This window comes from Cololabis saira, chromosome 18 (genome assembly GCF_033807715.1).
Source record: "Cololabis saira isolate AMF1-May2022 chromosome 18, fColSai1.1, whole genome shotgun sequence".
Classification (NCBI taxonomy): Eukaryota; Metazoa; Chordata; class Actinopteri; order Beloniformes; family Belonidae; genus Cololabis; species Cololabis saira.
Window position 1 is genome coordinate 29,891,409 of NC_084604.1, and position 17,241 is coordinate 29,908,649.

Consider the following 17,241-nt stretch of genomic DNA (forward strand, 5'->3'; position numbering starts at 1 on the left):
TATGCACCTGATTGGCTGGCAGATCTTCTCTCTACTCTGATTGGCTGCTGTCACACAGAGCGCCCTCTGATTGGTCGAATGGCGAATACCGGAAGCGTCGCTCAGGTCGCAAGAGGTTGACATGAGTAGCTGCGTTAAGTAGTGTGAGGGGGATTTAAGTCAAACCCTGGACCCCCCAGTGTGCAGTTTTTCACTGAAATACTTCCCAGTATTCGGTTATTGCTGTTAAAACCGATGAGTTACGTCTAGGGCAGATGAGGCGCTGACTTTTTGTCTTTTAAGTGCTTGTTAGCTTTACGTCATTTCAGCTGTATCTGCTAACATAGCTTAGCATTTATTTCTATTTTTTGTAGCTTGTTTGACAAATACATTTTCGAAAGTTAGATCAAGTTTTGTAATTTTTTTTAATTCAAGCCTTCGTATTATGACTCCCATCTGAATGTTGGGTGACAGAAACTGGAGCAGTTGGAGCTAACAGATGGTTAGCTTTTCAACCATAACAATGAGCTGTAGGAAAGCTTTAAGGTCCTGGAGAACTGGTTATTTCCTTGCAATTCTCCTAATATTCTCCTTCAAAGGATTATCAGCTGGTAAGTGTGAAATCATTGGCTTGTACCTGCATTTGGAGCAGGTTGTTGAACTGTTGCAGCTGCCTTTTCTTGGGGAGAAGCTTCACTGATCTTAACATGTTTTAATATTTGTATGTGTGATTTAAAAACTAAACAAAACCATTTTTCAGAGGAAGAGCAACACGGGAACGACGGACCGGAGTTGAAGGTGCGTCATGAGTTATTTGATTATCATCAAAGCAGAACTTGAAACACGTGAAGATTCTTTTTACATTTGTGAATGTGCTGTCTTTACTGTGCAGTGTAGTATTCAAACTTATTTGGAGACTATTTTTATCCTGTCCTTTTTTTTTAGAGTTAATTTATCCATGTACTATGTACACAGCTGGTGTGCACAAGACAGTAGTACCGCGGTTGAATTGGTTTGATATTGGATATTATGAATTCAACACCCATAAAACTTGTGATACATACCACTGATTTTGGTCAAACCACTTGTGATGTGTTCATGGTCATCTAGACTATATATCACAAGAGAGTAATTATTATAAAATCATATTATGGCCTGATTTAATGAGGTTTAATGAAAACAATCGGTGTTATGTATCACAAGTTTTATGGGTGTTGAATTCATTAAACCACATTAAATCAGCCCATATACAGTATATTATTTTTTGAATCAGCCCATATATATGATTTTTTAATAATTACTATTTTGTGATATATAATCTAGATGACCATGAACACATCACAAGTGGTTTGACCAAAATCAGTGGTATGTATCACAAGTTTTATGGGTGTTGAATTCATAATATCCAATATCAAACCAATTCAACCGCGGTCACAGTAGTAGTCAAATCTGATGTTGGTGGGTTTCATTTTTCAGAAAAAAGTATAAATTGGAGAAACGTATCTGAATAAGGCTTAATTCATGTGTGAAAATGATTTAGTTTAAGCAAGGCACTATTCATGTCATCTTTTAAAAATCCACAAAAATAATAATAGAGCATGTCGTAATATATTTTCCCTGGAAGTTTTGCAACTGTCAGCAGCTTTGTGTAACAATTCAAGATTATCAAATAAGCCATTAGACAACACTGCAAACAGAGTACCGGTTTCTAGTAATTGTCATACTTTCAGTTGGTGGAATATTCCCATACACCTTGCATTTCTTACTGCTACCAGCTCTCAAAGTTTGCACTACTCAACTTCATGTTTTGTAAATGCAATAAAAACAATGTGTCCAAAAACCCTTAAGGTCAGAGTAAGTCCTGTCCTGTCGTACATGTATTTTGCAGGTTTCATTGGCCAGCTCCTGTTATCCGTTTGTACCAAAAAGCAAAAAAGGTGTAGCATCATTGAGTTGAGTACCCATTTGTGTGAGTTTTGAATGTTGTGCATTTTATGGCAAAAATGCATACATTTTAGGTTCACACAACAAATAGAAATGCTGAAGTAAACCAGCAGCTGATTGTGAGGGTAGATTATCAAAACCTCTTCTGTACTATACTGGCTTGCTAAACCCTGGTTGTCACTCTTAGTCCTTTTTCTTTCTTTTTTTTTTCAAATTTGACTTAGTATTTACTTGGTAATTAAAGTTTATTTATATAGCACCTTTCACAGACAACAGAATGTCACAAGGTGCTTCACAAAAAAAAAAAAAAACAATAACATGAATAAAACAATACAATAAAAGTACAAATAAAATAAAAACCAGATGATACAGATCCTAGAATAAAAGTACATAAAACCAACATGATGGAGATAAAACAACCCTCTCACTACTGATGTTTAAAAGTTTGGAGAAACGGGTGGGTTTTAAGTTCGCTCTTAAAGCGTCAATGGAGTCGTGAGAACGTAGAGACGACGGGAGATCGTTCCAGAGCCTCGGTGCGACGGCCTGGAAGGAGCGATCTCCTCACGTCTTAAAGCAGGTCCGAGGGACCATGAGCAAACTCTGGTCAAAAGATCTCAGCCTCCGAGATGGAGTGTAGGGGCCTAGTAGGTCCTTGATGTTGGAGGGGGCCTGACCATGCAGAGCTCTGAATGTCAGCACCAAGAGTTTAAAGGTAAAACGAAAAGAGATGGTGAGCCAGTGAAGAGTTTTTAAAATGAGGGTGGTGTGAGCCCTTCTATTAGAGCAAGTCAGCAGCCTTGCTGCAGAATTTAGAGCCCAACATTAGTATTATTATTTATGAGGTACTTTTCACTGATGTTAAGATTATTTCTAAGGGGAAGCTTCAACTCTGACATTAAAACCAAGCCATTTAGAGGATGGAGCATTGGAACATGTGCTGATGGATCATTATTTATTTAAGTTAAATGAACTGTGTAACTGCCGATGAGAATTTGGTGTTCATAAAATAATAATGCAACAATAAAAGTTCCATGGAACAACACAGGCAGTGTGATTTGTGAATGGAGGACATATGTGGTCATAAAGATGGGGAAGCTGGTAAAGTCTACTCTGAGCTCAATTGGTTTTTGTACCAATCCCCTGCAAAAATGAGCAGTTCACCTACAAACATGTTTCAAAAAGTGTCCTTGAACAAAGTGTCATCGTTGTTTTATTTCAGAGTTTGTAGTGACTTCAGAGATAAATATATGCTCTCAAGCAAGGAAAGCTATTATTTTTTGTCTCAATAACTTAATCATTTCAAATTCCATGTTAACTTTGATTCTTTTGTAGGAGAAATTTTAACCATATTTACTGTAAAATCGAATCAGCCTGAAAACCTGATCCACTTTCTCCAGGTTGTAATCATGATGCCGCTGGCTCTTCATCTGTGTGTTAGTAAGAAAACTAAATAGTTCAGATTAAAATATGCATTTTAGATCTAAGTTTTAAAGATGGATGACACGGATAATTGTGTAATGTCCCTTTTTATAAGCGACTATTTTCTATTTCAGCAGTGGTTTCTAAACTATTTTTCTAAATACTTTTCCAAGTCATAATTAAAATAGCTGGTTCCTGAAAACCTAGAGTGAAAAATGAAGCAAACCATTTTGAAATAGTTTGGGTAACCCTGCTTATAACTAATTTGGATGTGAATTCAATGTACCTTGAATAATTTATTTTTCAGCTGAAAATGTCAGAGATCCAAGCTGTTGTGCCTGGTAAACTCAGAGGAACCTTAGCTGAGGAAGAATTGTTAATTGGTAACAAATACGTTCTCGTGTGTGAATAAACCCGTGCACCTCTCTTTTGAGATATTTGACTGTCATCATGTTCACATCCCATGAGTGTTGTTTTAGGTCAATAAAAGATTACCTCAAATTATGTTCAGTTTAACTATAATCAGCTAATTACTTTTATCCCCTTAATGTGTTACACAGCTTTTTAATTTATACTTTGGGTTTTTAATCTTTTTTTTTATTCATTATAATCTATTGCTGTTCCCAGTCCTACCATGATCCAGACTCTGAGGAAGATGACGTCCGTATAAGAGCGGAAATTTTAGCAAGTGCATCTCTGACTCCTCGTCATGAAGACTCCGAGCCGGAAGACGGGAGGGAGTCCCCTTTAGAAGGAGAAGTGAAGGAAGATCTACCTGAGCAACCTCCTCCTGTTGAGGAGAAACCTAAAGAGGGTAACTAAGATTTTTAATTTTATGCAATGTTGCCAAGAAAATGAATTGCCTGCTGTTTGAAGATATTTAACATGATAAACAGTATGATTGAGAAAAATGTGTCTCATGGGTAAAAGTTGAAGCAGCAAACTCCACAGGAATCCTATTCTGCATTAGTGTATTATGATAAGGAGTTGCAAATTAAAACCCAGCGTGAAGCTCCTTAATGTCATGATGCTTAATGGCTGATTTACACCTGTGTAAATGAAAGCTTAATGATCTACTGGGTCTCTCATTATCATCTTGTAAAAATTAAATGCATTTGAAATAAAGTTGATGTTGTGACACTAACATTATTATGTACAAAGTACATTATAACTTTGAGATGTGTTTTACGATAAACTACAATTACCACAAGCACTCTCATGTGCATTACCGACTCATCAGTCCTCTGGTTATAACTTCAGCTGGAGAATAATTTTCTCTTCTTGACACATCAACTTGCTTTCTGTCTTTCTTTTTTTGCCGACACTGAGAAAAGACTTGTAGTTTCAGAACAGTGCCAAGTGTAAATAGTTAAACCCCATGGGAAATGAACAGTGACTTGCACCTGTGGCTCCTCTTGCAGTCAGTTGCATCATTTAACTCAGGGGGGTTGTTTATAATGTTCTCATTTGATCCTTTTTTTTTTTTAATCTAGTTCCTATAGTGAATGGAGGCACGGCCCATGGACAGCCTTGTATCTTTCCTTTCCTCTTCCTGGGGCACGAATACTCAGACTGTACCACTGACGGACGGGGGGATGGACGGCTGTGGTGTGCCACAACCTTTGACTATGAAAATGACAAGAAGTGGGGTTTCTGTGAGAGTAAGTCTGCAGCTCAGTATCTTATGTTTAATTAAATAATTGTCCAAGAAAACTGTGTCAAAACAGTTATGTAGTTTTTATATTTTGTGTAAAATTCACAATAAACACTATATATGATCCCCGTTTTCTCTTAAACATTTCTTCTTTAACTGTAACTTTTATTATTCCTTTCTAAATGTTTTTCTGGCTTCTCCTCTTCCCCTCAGCGGAGGAGCAGGCCCAGCAGAGACTACAGGCTGAAGAAGCTGAGGAGCAGTATCAGACGGTCCTGCGCATGCTCAATGCAACCAGCAGGAAAACCCAGAAAAGAGAGTGAGTTTCTTACTTGCTATTTGTTTTAATTCTCTTTTTATTTATATAATATGGAAGAATCAACTTCAGTTTTTGCACATATTTGATATAATTGTGTGGCTGTAGTTTTACTGCTTATTTCATATCCGGTTTATTGCCCGTCATTTCTCGTGTGGCTTCTGCTTTGCACATCCTTATTTGCATTGATGTCACTGTACACATTATATTCATTATGCTTCTGTAAATTCACGTTCATCAGTGCTTTGTCGACTTATCTGACACCTCTCACAGATTATATGAAAAGCTCATGGAAGTAGCAGAGAAGGGCCACCAGAAAGCTACCGAGAAGGTGGCGTACGCCATGTTGTTTGGAGACTACGTGAACCAAAATGTCACTAAGGCCAAAGAAATGTTTGAGAAGCTTGCAATGGAGGGCTCACCTAAAGCTCAGATGGTAAACATCTACCTTGAAATTTTAATAAGTTGGAAGCTGTTTTGATCTGATAATATGCGGGTTGTGTGTGTAGAATGAGTTATGCAAGAGTGAACATTGTTTACTTTTCTTTAGGCTCTTGGCTTTCTTTATGCGGCAGGACTTGGAGTAAACTCAAGTCAGGCGAAGGTACTTTTCTTTTTTTTTTTTACCCACTTTGCAGTCATGTTTTGGAGCCAAAGCAATAATTTCTAAGTTAATTATAATCTTTAGCAGGTCTGTCTTCCCAACGATCATTCACGTAATGCCATGTTCTGCGTTTCAGGCTTTAGTTTATTACACCTTTGGTGCGCTGGGTGGAAATGTGGTAGCTCACATGATTCTGGTAAGTGTATTTGTACATATAACTACTCCTCTGCTAAGCACAATATTTACTGAAAATAAAAATGTATTTTATGACTATATTTTCACCAGGGATACAGATACTGGGGAGGTGTGGGCGTTCCCCAGAGTTGTGAATCAGCACTGACACATTATAGACTTGTAGCAAATCATGGTAAGTGTTTACTGCAATTTTATATATTTTTATACTGTATTTTTGTTCTGCTATTTATTTTTTTTCCACATTCTGCTCTTTATCTGCAGTGGCCAGTGATGTTTCTCTGACAGGAGGCTCAGCGGTGCAGAGGATCAGACTGCAGGACGAGGTGGAAAATCCAGGCTCGACCAGCGGGATGCTGGAAGAGGACCTCATCCAGTACTACCAGTTTCTGGCTGAAAAGGGTGATGTCCAAGCTCAGGTAAAATGATTCTCTGTGCCCTTTTGTTTTAATTCTTACTTCAATGACCTCCTTCAGCACTGATATCAGGAGTCGACGTCTCTTTCTCTCAGATGTGTCTGAATCAGAAAGATGGATTCATATATTGTATCTTCTACAGGAACAAATGTTTGCTATTTACTTAAATTGTATCTAACAGTGTGGTAACATCAAATGGACCTAGCTGCGCATCTACTCTGTATACAAAGTTGTGCCTCATGTTTCTGTTACCTAAATTCGCCATCTTGTCTTATTTAGAACAGGAAGAAGCTTGATCACATGACAAAACATTTTGGACATTTTTTGATTGCAGACTCATATTTTGAGTCGTGCCACTGCATAGTTTCAGGCTATCGTGGAGATGATTGCTGATCACTGATGGAAAATGTAATAAATTGCTGTGTTTCTGTTGATAGGTGGGTCTCGGCCAGCTTCACTTGCATGGAGGGCGTGGAGTGGAGCAGAATCATCAGGTAGTATCTTCTCAGATATTTTTTGTATTGATACTTTTCTGAAATGTTTTATTTATTCTGCTTGATGTGTTTCTTCCACCTCCTGTCCAACAGAGGGCGTATGACTACTTCACCCAGGCTGCAAACGCAGGGAACACGCACGCTATGGCTTTTCTTGGCAAGGTAGGGACACTAAGATTCATTCATTTGGCTTATCAGCTGATTTTAATCTATGCTGAATACAGATTTTCTTTTATCAATTTTTTTTTTTTTTCCTTTAACATTTTCTGCTGAGCAACTGGCTTTAAAATGATCTCCTGCTAATATTTCCTCCAAGGTTGGATTCTGCTGCTGCTCTTCTTTTTATTTCCTTCATTTTCATTTTTCTGGTTTAAACATTACAAATATCTTGTTTTCAGAGATATGAGATCATTGCACTACACTGCGAGACGTATCATAAAGGCAATGATCTGCAAGAATGTATTTTCTTCATGGAAACTTTATTGATTTATTTATTTGTCTTTTTGTGACTTTCCTCTGCTCAGATGTATTCAGAGGGCAGTGAGTTTATTCCTCAGGACAACAAAACAGCTCTGGAGTACTTCAAGAAGGCTGCAGATCTGGTAAAAATGAAAAAGGCATTTCCATTATTATAAACAGAACCTCTGAGGTGTTACAGATGTAATACCTTAACCCTTTTTGACCATTGAATTAATGGAAAGATAATTGATTTTATTAATTCCTCTTTTTTTCTTTCTCCAGGGTAATCCAGTGGGGCAGAGCGGCCTTGGCATGGCTTATCTATATGGACGGGGTGTCCCAGTGGTAAATTTTCTTAAGCTATTTGCCACTTTTGAAGTATTTGAACAGGAAAAAAAAGATATATTTTTCTCTTACAAACCATGCAAATCATGCTAAACAGTTATGCTGAGATCAGAGCAGTTATTTGCATTTTTTTTTGCGGTTTTCAGAACTATGAGCTGGCACTGAAATACTTCCAGAAGGCGGCGGAGCAGGGCTGGGTGGACGGACAGCTCCAGCTTGGCACCATGTATTACAGTGAGTGTTGCAGACCGGGTGAATATGAACACCTGTGACATGACGTGTGCTTTTTCTAACTCTGTTTCATAGCCAACGTTTCACTGCTTTTTTTCTGTTTTGGTTGTCTGTTCTTCATTGGCGTACACTTCCTGTCTCTTTTCATAATCACGTTTTTTTTTTTTTTTTCATTAATTTTTTTTTTCCTTTCCCCAACTTGTTTCCTAGATGGCATTGGTGTGAAACGTGATTACAAACAGGCCCTTAAATTCTTCAACCTGGCCTCTCAGGCTGGCCACATCCTGGCTTTCTACAACTTGGCCCAGATGCATGCTACTGGTACTGGTGTGATGCGTTCCTGCCATACTGCCGTGGAGGTGAGATGCTCTGGGACTGCTGCTCTTTTCTCTGTAGTGAAGTGTCTCTGCTGCTGTTCAGAGATCATCCATCCATGAAAGCTCAAATGCTTCAAATTATGTCACGCTTCACTTGTGACGTTATTATTCACTCTAGTCTAATACTAGTGGCCCCATCTTGTTATGAGAGCTATACAATTTGAGTTATTTCTGTCAGGGTTTTAAAAAAAAAAAAAATGTTTTTTTATATTCAGTGGATATAAAAAGTCTGCACACCACTGTTAAAATGCCAGGTTTTCATGATGTATAAAAATGACACAAAGACAAATAATTTCACAACTTTTTCCACCTTTAATGTGACTTATAACCTGTACAATGCAATTGGAAAAACAAACTGAAACCTTTAAAGGGGAATAATATAACATAAAGAACATGGTTGCCTAAATATGCACACTCTTAAACTAATACTTTGTTGCAGCACCTTTGGCTTTTATTACAGCACTCAGTCTTTTTAGGTAAGAGCCTATCAGCGTGGCACATCTTGATGTGGCAATATTTGCCCACTCTTTGCAAAACCGCTCCAAATCTGACAGATTTCGAGGGCATCTCCTCCTGTGCACAGCCCTCTTCAGATCAGCCCACAGATGTTCGATGGGATTCAGGTCTGGCTGGGCCATTACAAAGCCTCAATCTTATTCTGGTGAAGCCATTCTGTGGTTGATTTAGATTTGGGTCATTGTCGTGCTGAAAGATGAAGTTCCTCTTCATCTTCAGCTTTCTAACAGAAGGCCAAAAGTTTTGTGCCAACACTGACTGGTATTTGGAACTGTTCATAATTCCCTCCGCCCAGTAGCGGGATATATCGGAGCCGGGCCGGGGGGCGGGGCATATGGCCAGGCTAGGGCTGTGCAATTTGGGAAAAATAAAATCCCGATTTTTTTTTTTTTTTTTTTTTTTTTTTCTCTCTCTCTTTCTTCTCTGAAAACTCGATTTTCGATTTTGATTTTTTTTTTGGTAAAACTACAAAAGACAATGGAATAAATTGTTTCAAATATTTTATTTTTAAAGAAAAATAGCAAACAAATTTCCCTATTGGGAATGAAGTGCAATTGAAAGATACTGTAAATCCTCCTTGAGTTTAGTAAAGTGACAACATTTACAATTTTCTTGACCAAACAAAGATGACTAGACGAGCTCTGTCTGTAATGCAGCCAGCTGCAAAAAAGGAAAATCGATTTTCCTTTTTTTAACATCGTCTTGATTAATAAATCCAATTTTAGATTTAAAATCGATTAATCGCACAGCCCTAGACTGGGCCCTTCACAGCCTGGAGCCTCTCGTCTCATGCCGGGCGACTATATCAACAATTTACCACAAACTCACATTTTCTTGCTGACAGTGTGTGTCTGTGATTGTTATACCTGTAGCTACCTGTAAACCTGCTCCCTGACCATGATGCATATTTTGGCGGGCCCGGGCCCAGGGAAGAATCGCTGCTAACAACGTCAGGTTCATCTTTCACAGGAGGAGGATTAAGGCGAACAAAATATCTAGCTATCTAGCTTGGGCAATTCGGCTTTTTATTCCTCCCTTTTTTCTTTTTCTTTGCGTTGTATTGCTCCACTTTTGTGTTTAATTCCCGCTCATGTTTAGGCTGTAGGATTACTGTGCTCTGTTGACGAGTGATTGATGATAACGTTGATAGACGACTGTTTTTAACGATTATACTCAAAATACATTTGGAGATTCACTTGCGATTAACTGTGAGTGTGAAAATCTCAGCACAACATATTATACAAAGCTTTATACCTAATATGAACCAAGTGGTGCCACAAAAAAAATAAAAAAAATCTTGCGGGCGCGGCCTGCTGCCCCATTGGGCCCCGGGCCGTGGGAGTACCGCCGCCCCCTGACTAAGGCCCCAGTTCCAGCTGAAGAAAAACAGCCCCAAAGCATGATGCTGCCACCACCATACTTCACTGTAGGTATGGTGTTCTTTTGGTGATGAGCAGTGTTGTTTTTGCACCAAATATACATTTTGGAATTATGTCCAAAAAGTTAAATCTTGGTCTCATCAAACCATAACACCTTTTCCCACATGCATTTGGGAGATTTCAGATGTCTTTTTGCAAAATTAAGCCAGGCTTTGATGGTTTTCTTACTAAGATAAGGCTTCCGTCTTGCCACCCTACCCCATAGCCCAGACATGTGACAACAATCTCCTGTCTTCTTCATATGTACTATAACATGTACTACACAGCCAGTACTTGCCAGAAATTCCTGCAGCTCCTTCAGTGTTGCCGTCGGCCTCTTGGCAGCCTCCCTGACCAGTTTTCTTATCATCAATTTTGGAAGGACGTCCTGTTCTTGGTAATGTCACTGTTGTGCCTTATTTTCTTCACTTGACAATGACAGTCTTCACTGTGTTCCATGGTATATTTAATTCCTGGGAAATTCTTTTGTAGGCTTCACCTGACTGATATCTTTAAATAATGAGATCCCTCTGATGCTCTGGAAGCTCTCTGCGGACCATGGCTGGTGTTGGAAGATACAAAAATGTCAGGAAAAGCCTCTTAGAACAGCTGAACTTTGTTTGGGGTTGATCAGAAACACTTTATTTGGTGACAGGTGTGCACCGACTCCAATTTAACATGAGTTTGAATGTAATTGGTTAAATTTGAACACAGCCACATCCCCAGTTATAAAAGGGTGTGCACACTTATGCAACCACATTATCTCAGTTGTTTATTTTTACTTTACCTCCCTGAAATATTTCTGTTTTTCAATTGCGTTGTACAGGTTATAAGTCACATTCAAGGTGGAAAAAGTTGTGAAGTTTTGTTTTGCTGTAATTTCTTTACATCACGAAAACCTGGCATTTGAACAGGGGTGTGTAGACTTTATATAGCCACTGTATGTGTATGTATGTCACAATGACAGTAGTAGTACAATGTAGGGCTGGGCGATTTTGGTCAAAAATAAAATCCCGATTTTTTTTTTTTTTTTTTTTGATAAAACTACAAAAGACAATTAAATAAATTGTTTCAAATATTTTATCTTTAATTTTAAGGAAAAATAACAAAAAAATGTCCCTATTGGGAATGAAGTGCAATTGAAAGATGCTGTAAATCCTCCTTGAGTTTAGTAAAGTGACAACATTTACAATTTTCTTGACCAAACAAAGATGACTAGACAAGCTCTGTATGAAAAAGAGAGAGGAAAATCGATTTTCCTTTTTTTAACATCGTCTTGATTAATAAATCCGATTTAGATTTAAAATTGATTAATCGCACAGCCCTAGCACAATGCATGTCTTTGTCTTGTCTGCAGCTTTTTAAGAACGTGTGCGAGCGCGGTCGCTGGTCGGAGCGCCTGATGACGGCGTACGGCAGCTTTAAGGAGGGCGACACAGACGCTGCTGTGGTGCAGTATCTGCTGCTGGCCGAGCAGGGCTACGAGGTGGCTCAAAGCAATGTGGGCTTCATTCTGGACCAAAGTAAGACCAGCCGTTATACACAGAAAAGGAGAAACTTGTACATCTTCTACAAATGAGTTCATAACTAACATTTTCAGTCGTTTCAAATACATTTTGTGTCTGTGTTACAAAAGCAGACGGAGCGAGGATCTTCAGTGACAATGAGACGTACCCTCGCGCTTTACTGCACTGGACAAGAGCTGCAGCACAAGGTGACTCTTAAGAGCACTCAAGCATCTACAGTATACAAAGTGGACCTAGAATCATTATTTAAACATATTGCAGTCAAGCAAGGTAGTTTAATTGTGACATTTAATAAAAAATATACATTTATATCGAGCCTTACTTTTAATATTTTCCCCATAATCCAAATGAGCAGTTAGTTTACTGGTTTAATACAGTCATAACAACTTGGAATACTGCATAAAGGCAGATGATGTAACACTGATGCTTTTATCAGGCTGAGCTGCAACAGTTTTTAGCTGCTGGCAGTGAGTACAGCTGCAGCTCCTTTTTTAGTTGAATTTGTGATGCAGTGAATATGTTCAGTTATGCATTGCACAACATTTACTGATCCTGTTAACATTTGCCAAGAGACGTTCCCTATGTCGCGTTGCATATGACGAGCTTGTGACTCTACACGACTTCAGGGAAACAGTGATGACGATGGATATAGTCGTGACTACGGTCTCAGCTGATGTACCATGTATTACAAAACATTATTTCACGTAACCACCCAGCCCTACTGCTGTGTGGAGAAGCAGAGGAAGGATGAGGAGGAACGCTTCTTGGGGAACACAAATTTCCACTTTCCCTCATTGAAAACCTCACACGTACTTTGTCCTCCTAAGGTTACACTGTGGCACGGATAAAACTCGGAGACTATCACTTCTACGGCTATGGAACAGATGTGGATTATGAGACAGCTGTCATTCACTACAGACTGGCGTCAGAGCAGCAGAACGGCGCCCAGGCCATGTTTAACTTGGGTTACATGCATGAGAAAGGCCTGGGTATCAAACAGGTGAGCATGAACTTTCACTTTCTTGCAACTTAATTCGTGAAGGAGTCATGGTAAAAGCCATTCATGTCTTCTACATCTGCTCATGCACAAGGCGTGTGTGGCATGAGTTTTGCCATCAGAGTCCTTTGGGTCCCTCTGAGTCTGATCGTGTTCAGCCTAAATACCTGTAACATCTCAGGCTGAGCATGTGAACTTTAATAGTGCTTTCTTCCAGTTAGGGGAGAAAAGGCATATGAATTTTCCTTTTTTCTTTGTTCCTAGAATTTTAAAAGAGGTTGGGAAAAGATCATTTTATTTTAAAGCTCCATCAGATTGGAATAATCTTCCCCTCTTTTTGCGTTCTATTACCTCTTTTCATTGTTTTAAGTTGGCATTATATTCGCATCTTAAAACAAATTGCCTATGTTTTTAATTTATTTATGTATTTTTTTGTGTCCTTTTTTCTATTTATTTATTTTTTTTCTTTTCTCTCTGTTATGTTATATTTATCTCATTGTTTCGCTTATTCAATTAGCCTACTTTGTAACTACACTTATGTGTGTAGGGGTTGTGTGTGGTAGCAAGATGTCCGTGTTTGTTTTATGTCATGTATGTCTGTACTGTAATGTGATATATTGTAATTGTATGTTTTATGGGACCCCCTTGAAAATGAGATGTTACATCTCAAGGGGCTATCCTTTAATAAATTCTAAAAGACAACAAGGATAGCAACAATCCCGAAGCTTGTTTTGAAAATTGTCTATCAAGATCTCTACAGTTGCAAAACTGCATATTTGTCTGCAGCACATCAGTACCATTTAGTAACATTTTTTTTTTATAAAATAGAGGCTGTACAAGTGATTTGTATTTTTCAATTGTTACACCTTTTCTCTGCAGGACATCCATTTAGCCAAGCGTTTCTATGACATGGCTGCTGAAGCCAGTCCTGATGCTCAGGTCCCAGTTTTCCTGGCTCTGTGCAAGCTGGGCCTGATTTACAGCGTACAGTACATGCAGGACTTTAATGTAAGTGTTCCCTCCAGAAGTCTTAAGCTAGGTACTGACAGTTTAGATCAGGGGTGTCAAACTCATTTTGTTTGGCGGGCCGGATTTGACCAACTTTTTTCTTGCGGGCCGCACGCTCAAAATAACAAAAACGGTGCGAACATTTTTTTTTTCTAATTTTTTATTTTACTATTATCTAATCCAATATCAGTTTAGTTAATTTTAAAGGAAATATGCACTTTGTTTACACTCTAATTATGTAAAATATATTTCTTCAGGATCTTTTCTTGAAATTTCTCGTTTTTTCAAATTATGTAAGATACTTTTAATATCATTCTACAAAGATAAACAGAAACAAGTATGTTTTTTTTATATTTCGCTTTTTTATAAGGAAATTTAATTAAAAGCTAAATCTTTCTTATTAAATCCGAGAGTGTTTCTTTGTGATTTAGAGATTTTTCCAGTACAATTAAGAGTATTTATTTTTAAAAATTGGTGCGGATATTTACGCCAGTGTGCGGAAAAAGTCAGCAATTCTCTTTTAACTGTTTTACTTTGACACTATCCTCGTATTCAAAACTGAAATTCTCAGAATAAATATCTTCTATCATCTTTTTTAGCAGTGATATTTTTCCTGCGAAAATATATAATAGTAGTCACTCAATAAAATAAACAACCGTCTAAAAAGAAATAAAATCGGCAAATGCATTCTAGAAAACTAAAAAAATGTCAAACTGCTCTCTTTGTGGAATAACGATGGATTTGTAGAAGAAATATATTATCGGATTTGCTGCGATTCATGGCAATTATTTATGCCTTCCTTTTTAGTAAATTAACATTTCGTTTTTTTGTGTTGGAAACTTCTCGCGGGCCGCATGAAAATCTCTCTCGGGCCGCGTATTTGACACCCCTGGTTTAGATTTTAAGTATTAACTTAATGTAGACTTCAAAGCTACTTTTTATGAAAAAAAGATGTGTTAATAATATTTTGTTTTTATCTTTCATCCTCTTCTTCTGTCAGTTGAAAGAGATTGTTACTCAGGTGGACTTGGACCAGCTGCTGGGGCCGGAGTGGGACCTCTACCTCATGACCGTCATCGCCCTGCTGCTGGGAACGGTCATCGCCTACCGACAGCGCCAACACCAGATCATAGTACCGCCTCGCCCACCTGCCCCTGCCCCTGCACCCCCTCCCAGACCAGCTCAGGAGGAGCCTCAAGCCCAGGCCGAACCCCCGGCTCAGGAAGAGACACCTGCCCAGGGCCCAGCTCACGAGGACGAAGACGACGATGAGGAGGAGGAGGAAGAGGACGAGCAGCAGTGAGGGCAAACCAGAGGGAGGGAGAGCAGTAAACGACAGACGGGAAGCTCTGCCAGGCCCACAGTGCGATGCAGCTGATGCTCATTTAGCTGAAAACCTGCTACTTTAAAGACTTGACACACTCTTGCTGTTCTCTTCCACGTGTTAAAAATACTCGTCAGCTGAACTGTGCAGTCTCACAAGTCCTTTTCTCCATTTTAAAATAAGGGGAAACCAACACAGCGTGGTTGATTTAAAGACACTGAACAACAGGAGTGTTCAAAGGAAACGACAGACGTGGAACTGGTTCGTCTGTGACTTGGGACTCTGCCCGACGCGCACCTACTGTCTCCATGAATATAGTCTTGCGGTTGCCAGATAAAAGGCGTTTTAGACTCAACTGAGAAGAAGGATGTAATTTGATTTGTATATTTGTTTGTTTCTTCCACCTTTTTGTGTTTTCTGGATAATTACAAAGTTAACCTGCTTTAGTCCTAATTTTCTGAAATATTTAGAGGGAGGAAAAAAAGGCGAGACTTAAAGTAACTTTATTATTTAGTGATCACCTTGTTGGCAAAGACGGTCATGATTTTTGCATGTTTTCTCTTATCATTTGCAGTTTAGGCACATTTTCAACTGAGTGACTTCATTCTAAATGTCATTTTTTGCTCAGCAATTTTTCATTTATTTAATTTTAGTTTTTAGCCGATATGTTGCCAGGTCACTACTTTTGCCCTAGTGAAATTCATTCAGTAACAGCTCTAACACACTAAAGCCATTTGCTGACCTCGGAAGAGGAACGTCAAGTGTGTTGGGAGGTTTAATTTAAATAGAGCAGTTTAATTATAAGCAGTGTGTTGATGCTTATGGTCCCTAACAGAAGTTTCAAGTTGGTCAAAAATCAAAATGCTGTTTTGGAAAATTCAAATAGAAGCAAATTAAACAGAATGAAGACTTTCAAAAACTCAAATTATAAAGAGCTATTGAGCATTAATCTGCATAAAGGATACAGTGACACCCTTGAACATTCTTGATTTTACACTTCTCCCATCAGGAAGGGTGGAGTCACCCCTAAACCCATCCATTTCAAGGGTAGGTTAAGCAATTTGTGATTTATAACTCAGAACACTGTTTAACAGTGAATTCCTCCTCATTATCTGCTAGCTGCCCGACCTACGTGGCATAAATAAGTCTTCACACAGAGCTATAGTTCTTAAACTTCAAAATAAAGTGAGGGCAGCCTACCCACAAAGCATAATAATTACTATAGCCAGGGAAGTGTTTGTGTTCGGGGGGGGTTGATGTTTTGAATTAAATATTAATTTATATCACCTGGAAATTACTTACCCTAGCTTTACCTGGAGGTTAAATTTGAGCAGTCTTAAAAGGACTGAGTTGGGTGTGTTGGTGCGTCTTTGGAGAGCGCACACAATTTCAGCTGCTGTGAAAGTTTACACCTCCTCACCTAAAGTCTGAATTTGAGGTCTGCCCACACTTTCCAGCTCAGATGGATAATATAGCAGGGTTTAAAAAATAGATAAAAGAAAGTGAAGCCATGATACAGCCATCCAGCGTTGACCTTGTAAAAGAATTTCAACTTGTTTCCACAAGTAGTTCATTTATTTTCTAAAATCCATTTGTTCGGTACCACACTTTGTGCTTGTTGTGAAAGTTGAGAATGTAACCGCCGTACACCCGCATGAAGTGTATGAACTGAAAAACCGCAGGAAAAAGAATAAATAGTTGGACCAGTTCCTGCATTCAAACTCAGTTCATCGAAGATGAAACACTGGTCAGGGTTGACAAAACTGCATTTTTTTTGCATCACAAATACAGATTTATAAGGAATAAATAAATAAATATGGATATTTAACTGTTGTTTTAAATCCTTTGATGTTTGTGTCAAACATTGATTGGAAATAAAGCTTGAAATTCAGAGGATTTAAAATCGAGCGCAGACTATCAATAGAATAGATGATCGCAGGTCACTTAACTTTTAAAACTGATAAAGAATAATATTATGGTATACGCACTGACGTTAAGGATGGCTCCCATTGGTCCTGC

The 17,241-nt window shown here is 38.5% G+C and overlaps 1 protein-coding gene across 2 annotated transcripts; it reads left to right on the plus strand.

The window, feature by feature from the left end:
- Window positions 1-101: 101 nt before the first annotated feature.
- sel1l (SEL1L adaptor subunit of SYVN1 ubiquitin ligase) lies at window positions 102-17,121 on the plus strand. 2 transcript variants are annotated; one of them, XM_061746604.1, is made up of 21 exons: window positions 102-590; window positions 740-777; window positions 3,973-4,159; window positions 4,839-5,006; window positions 5,213-5,318; window positions 5,589-5,751; window positions 5,866-5,919; window positions 6,056-6,115; window positions 6,205-6,286; window positions 6,376-6,530; window positions 6,965-7,021; window positions 7,115-7,183; window positions 7,546-7,623; window positions 7,763-7,825; window positions 7,972-8,059; window positions 8,267-8,415; window positions 11,725-11,890; window positions 12,007-12,081; window positions 12,721-12,893; window positions 13,770-13,898; window positions 14,899-17,121. In XM_061746604.1, the coding sequence occupies exons 1-21, from the start codon at window positions 479-481 to the stop codon at window positions 15,199-15,201; spliced, it is 2,475 nt and encodes an 824-aa protein (XP_061602588.1). In that variant the 5' UTR covers window positions 102-478; the 3' UTR covers window positions 15,202-17,121. The 2 variants fall into 2 exon arrangements, with proteins under 2 accessions (XP_061602588.1, XP_061602587.1); XM_061746603.1 differs by having other exon boundaries at window positions 12,004-12,081; window positions 14,899-17,120.
- Window positions 17,122-17,241: the final 120 nt, after the last annotated feature.

Bases quoted from the DNA above. Each gene is read 5' to 3' on its own strand.
- sel1l (XM_061746603.1), top strand. From the start codon at position 479: ATGGTTAGCTTTTCAACCATAACAATGAGCTGTAGGAAAGCTTTAAGG. The intron at 4,160-4,838 runs GTAACTAAGATT...TTTTTAATCTAG, and splicing joins TGAGGAGAAACCTAAAGAGG to TTCCTATAGTGAATGGAGGC. The intron at 13,899-14,898 runs GTAAGTGTTCCC...TTCTTCTGTCAG, and splicing joins AGTACATGCAGGACTTTAAT to TTGAAAGAGATTGTTACTCA.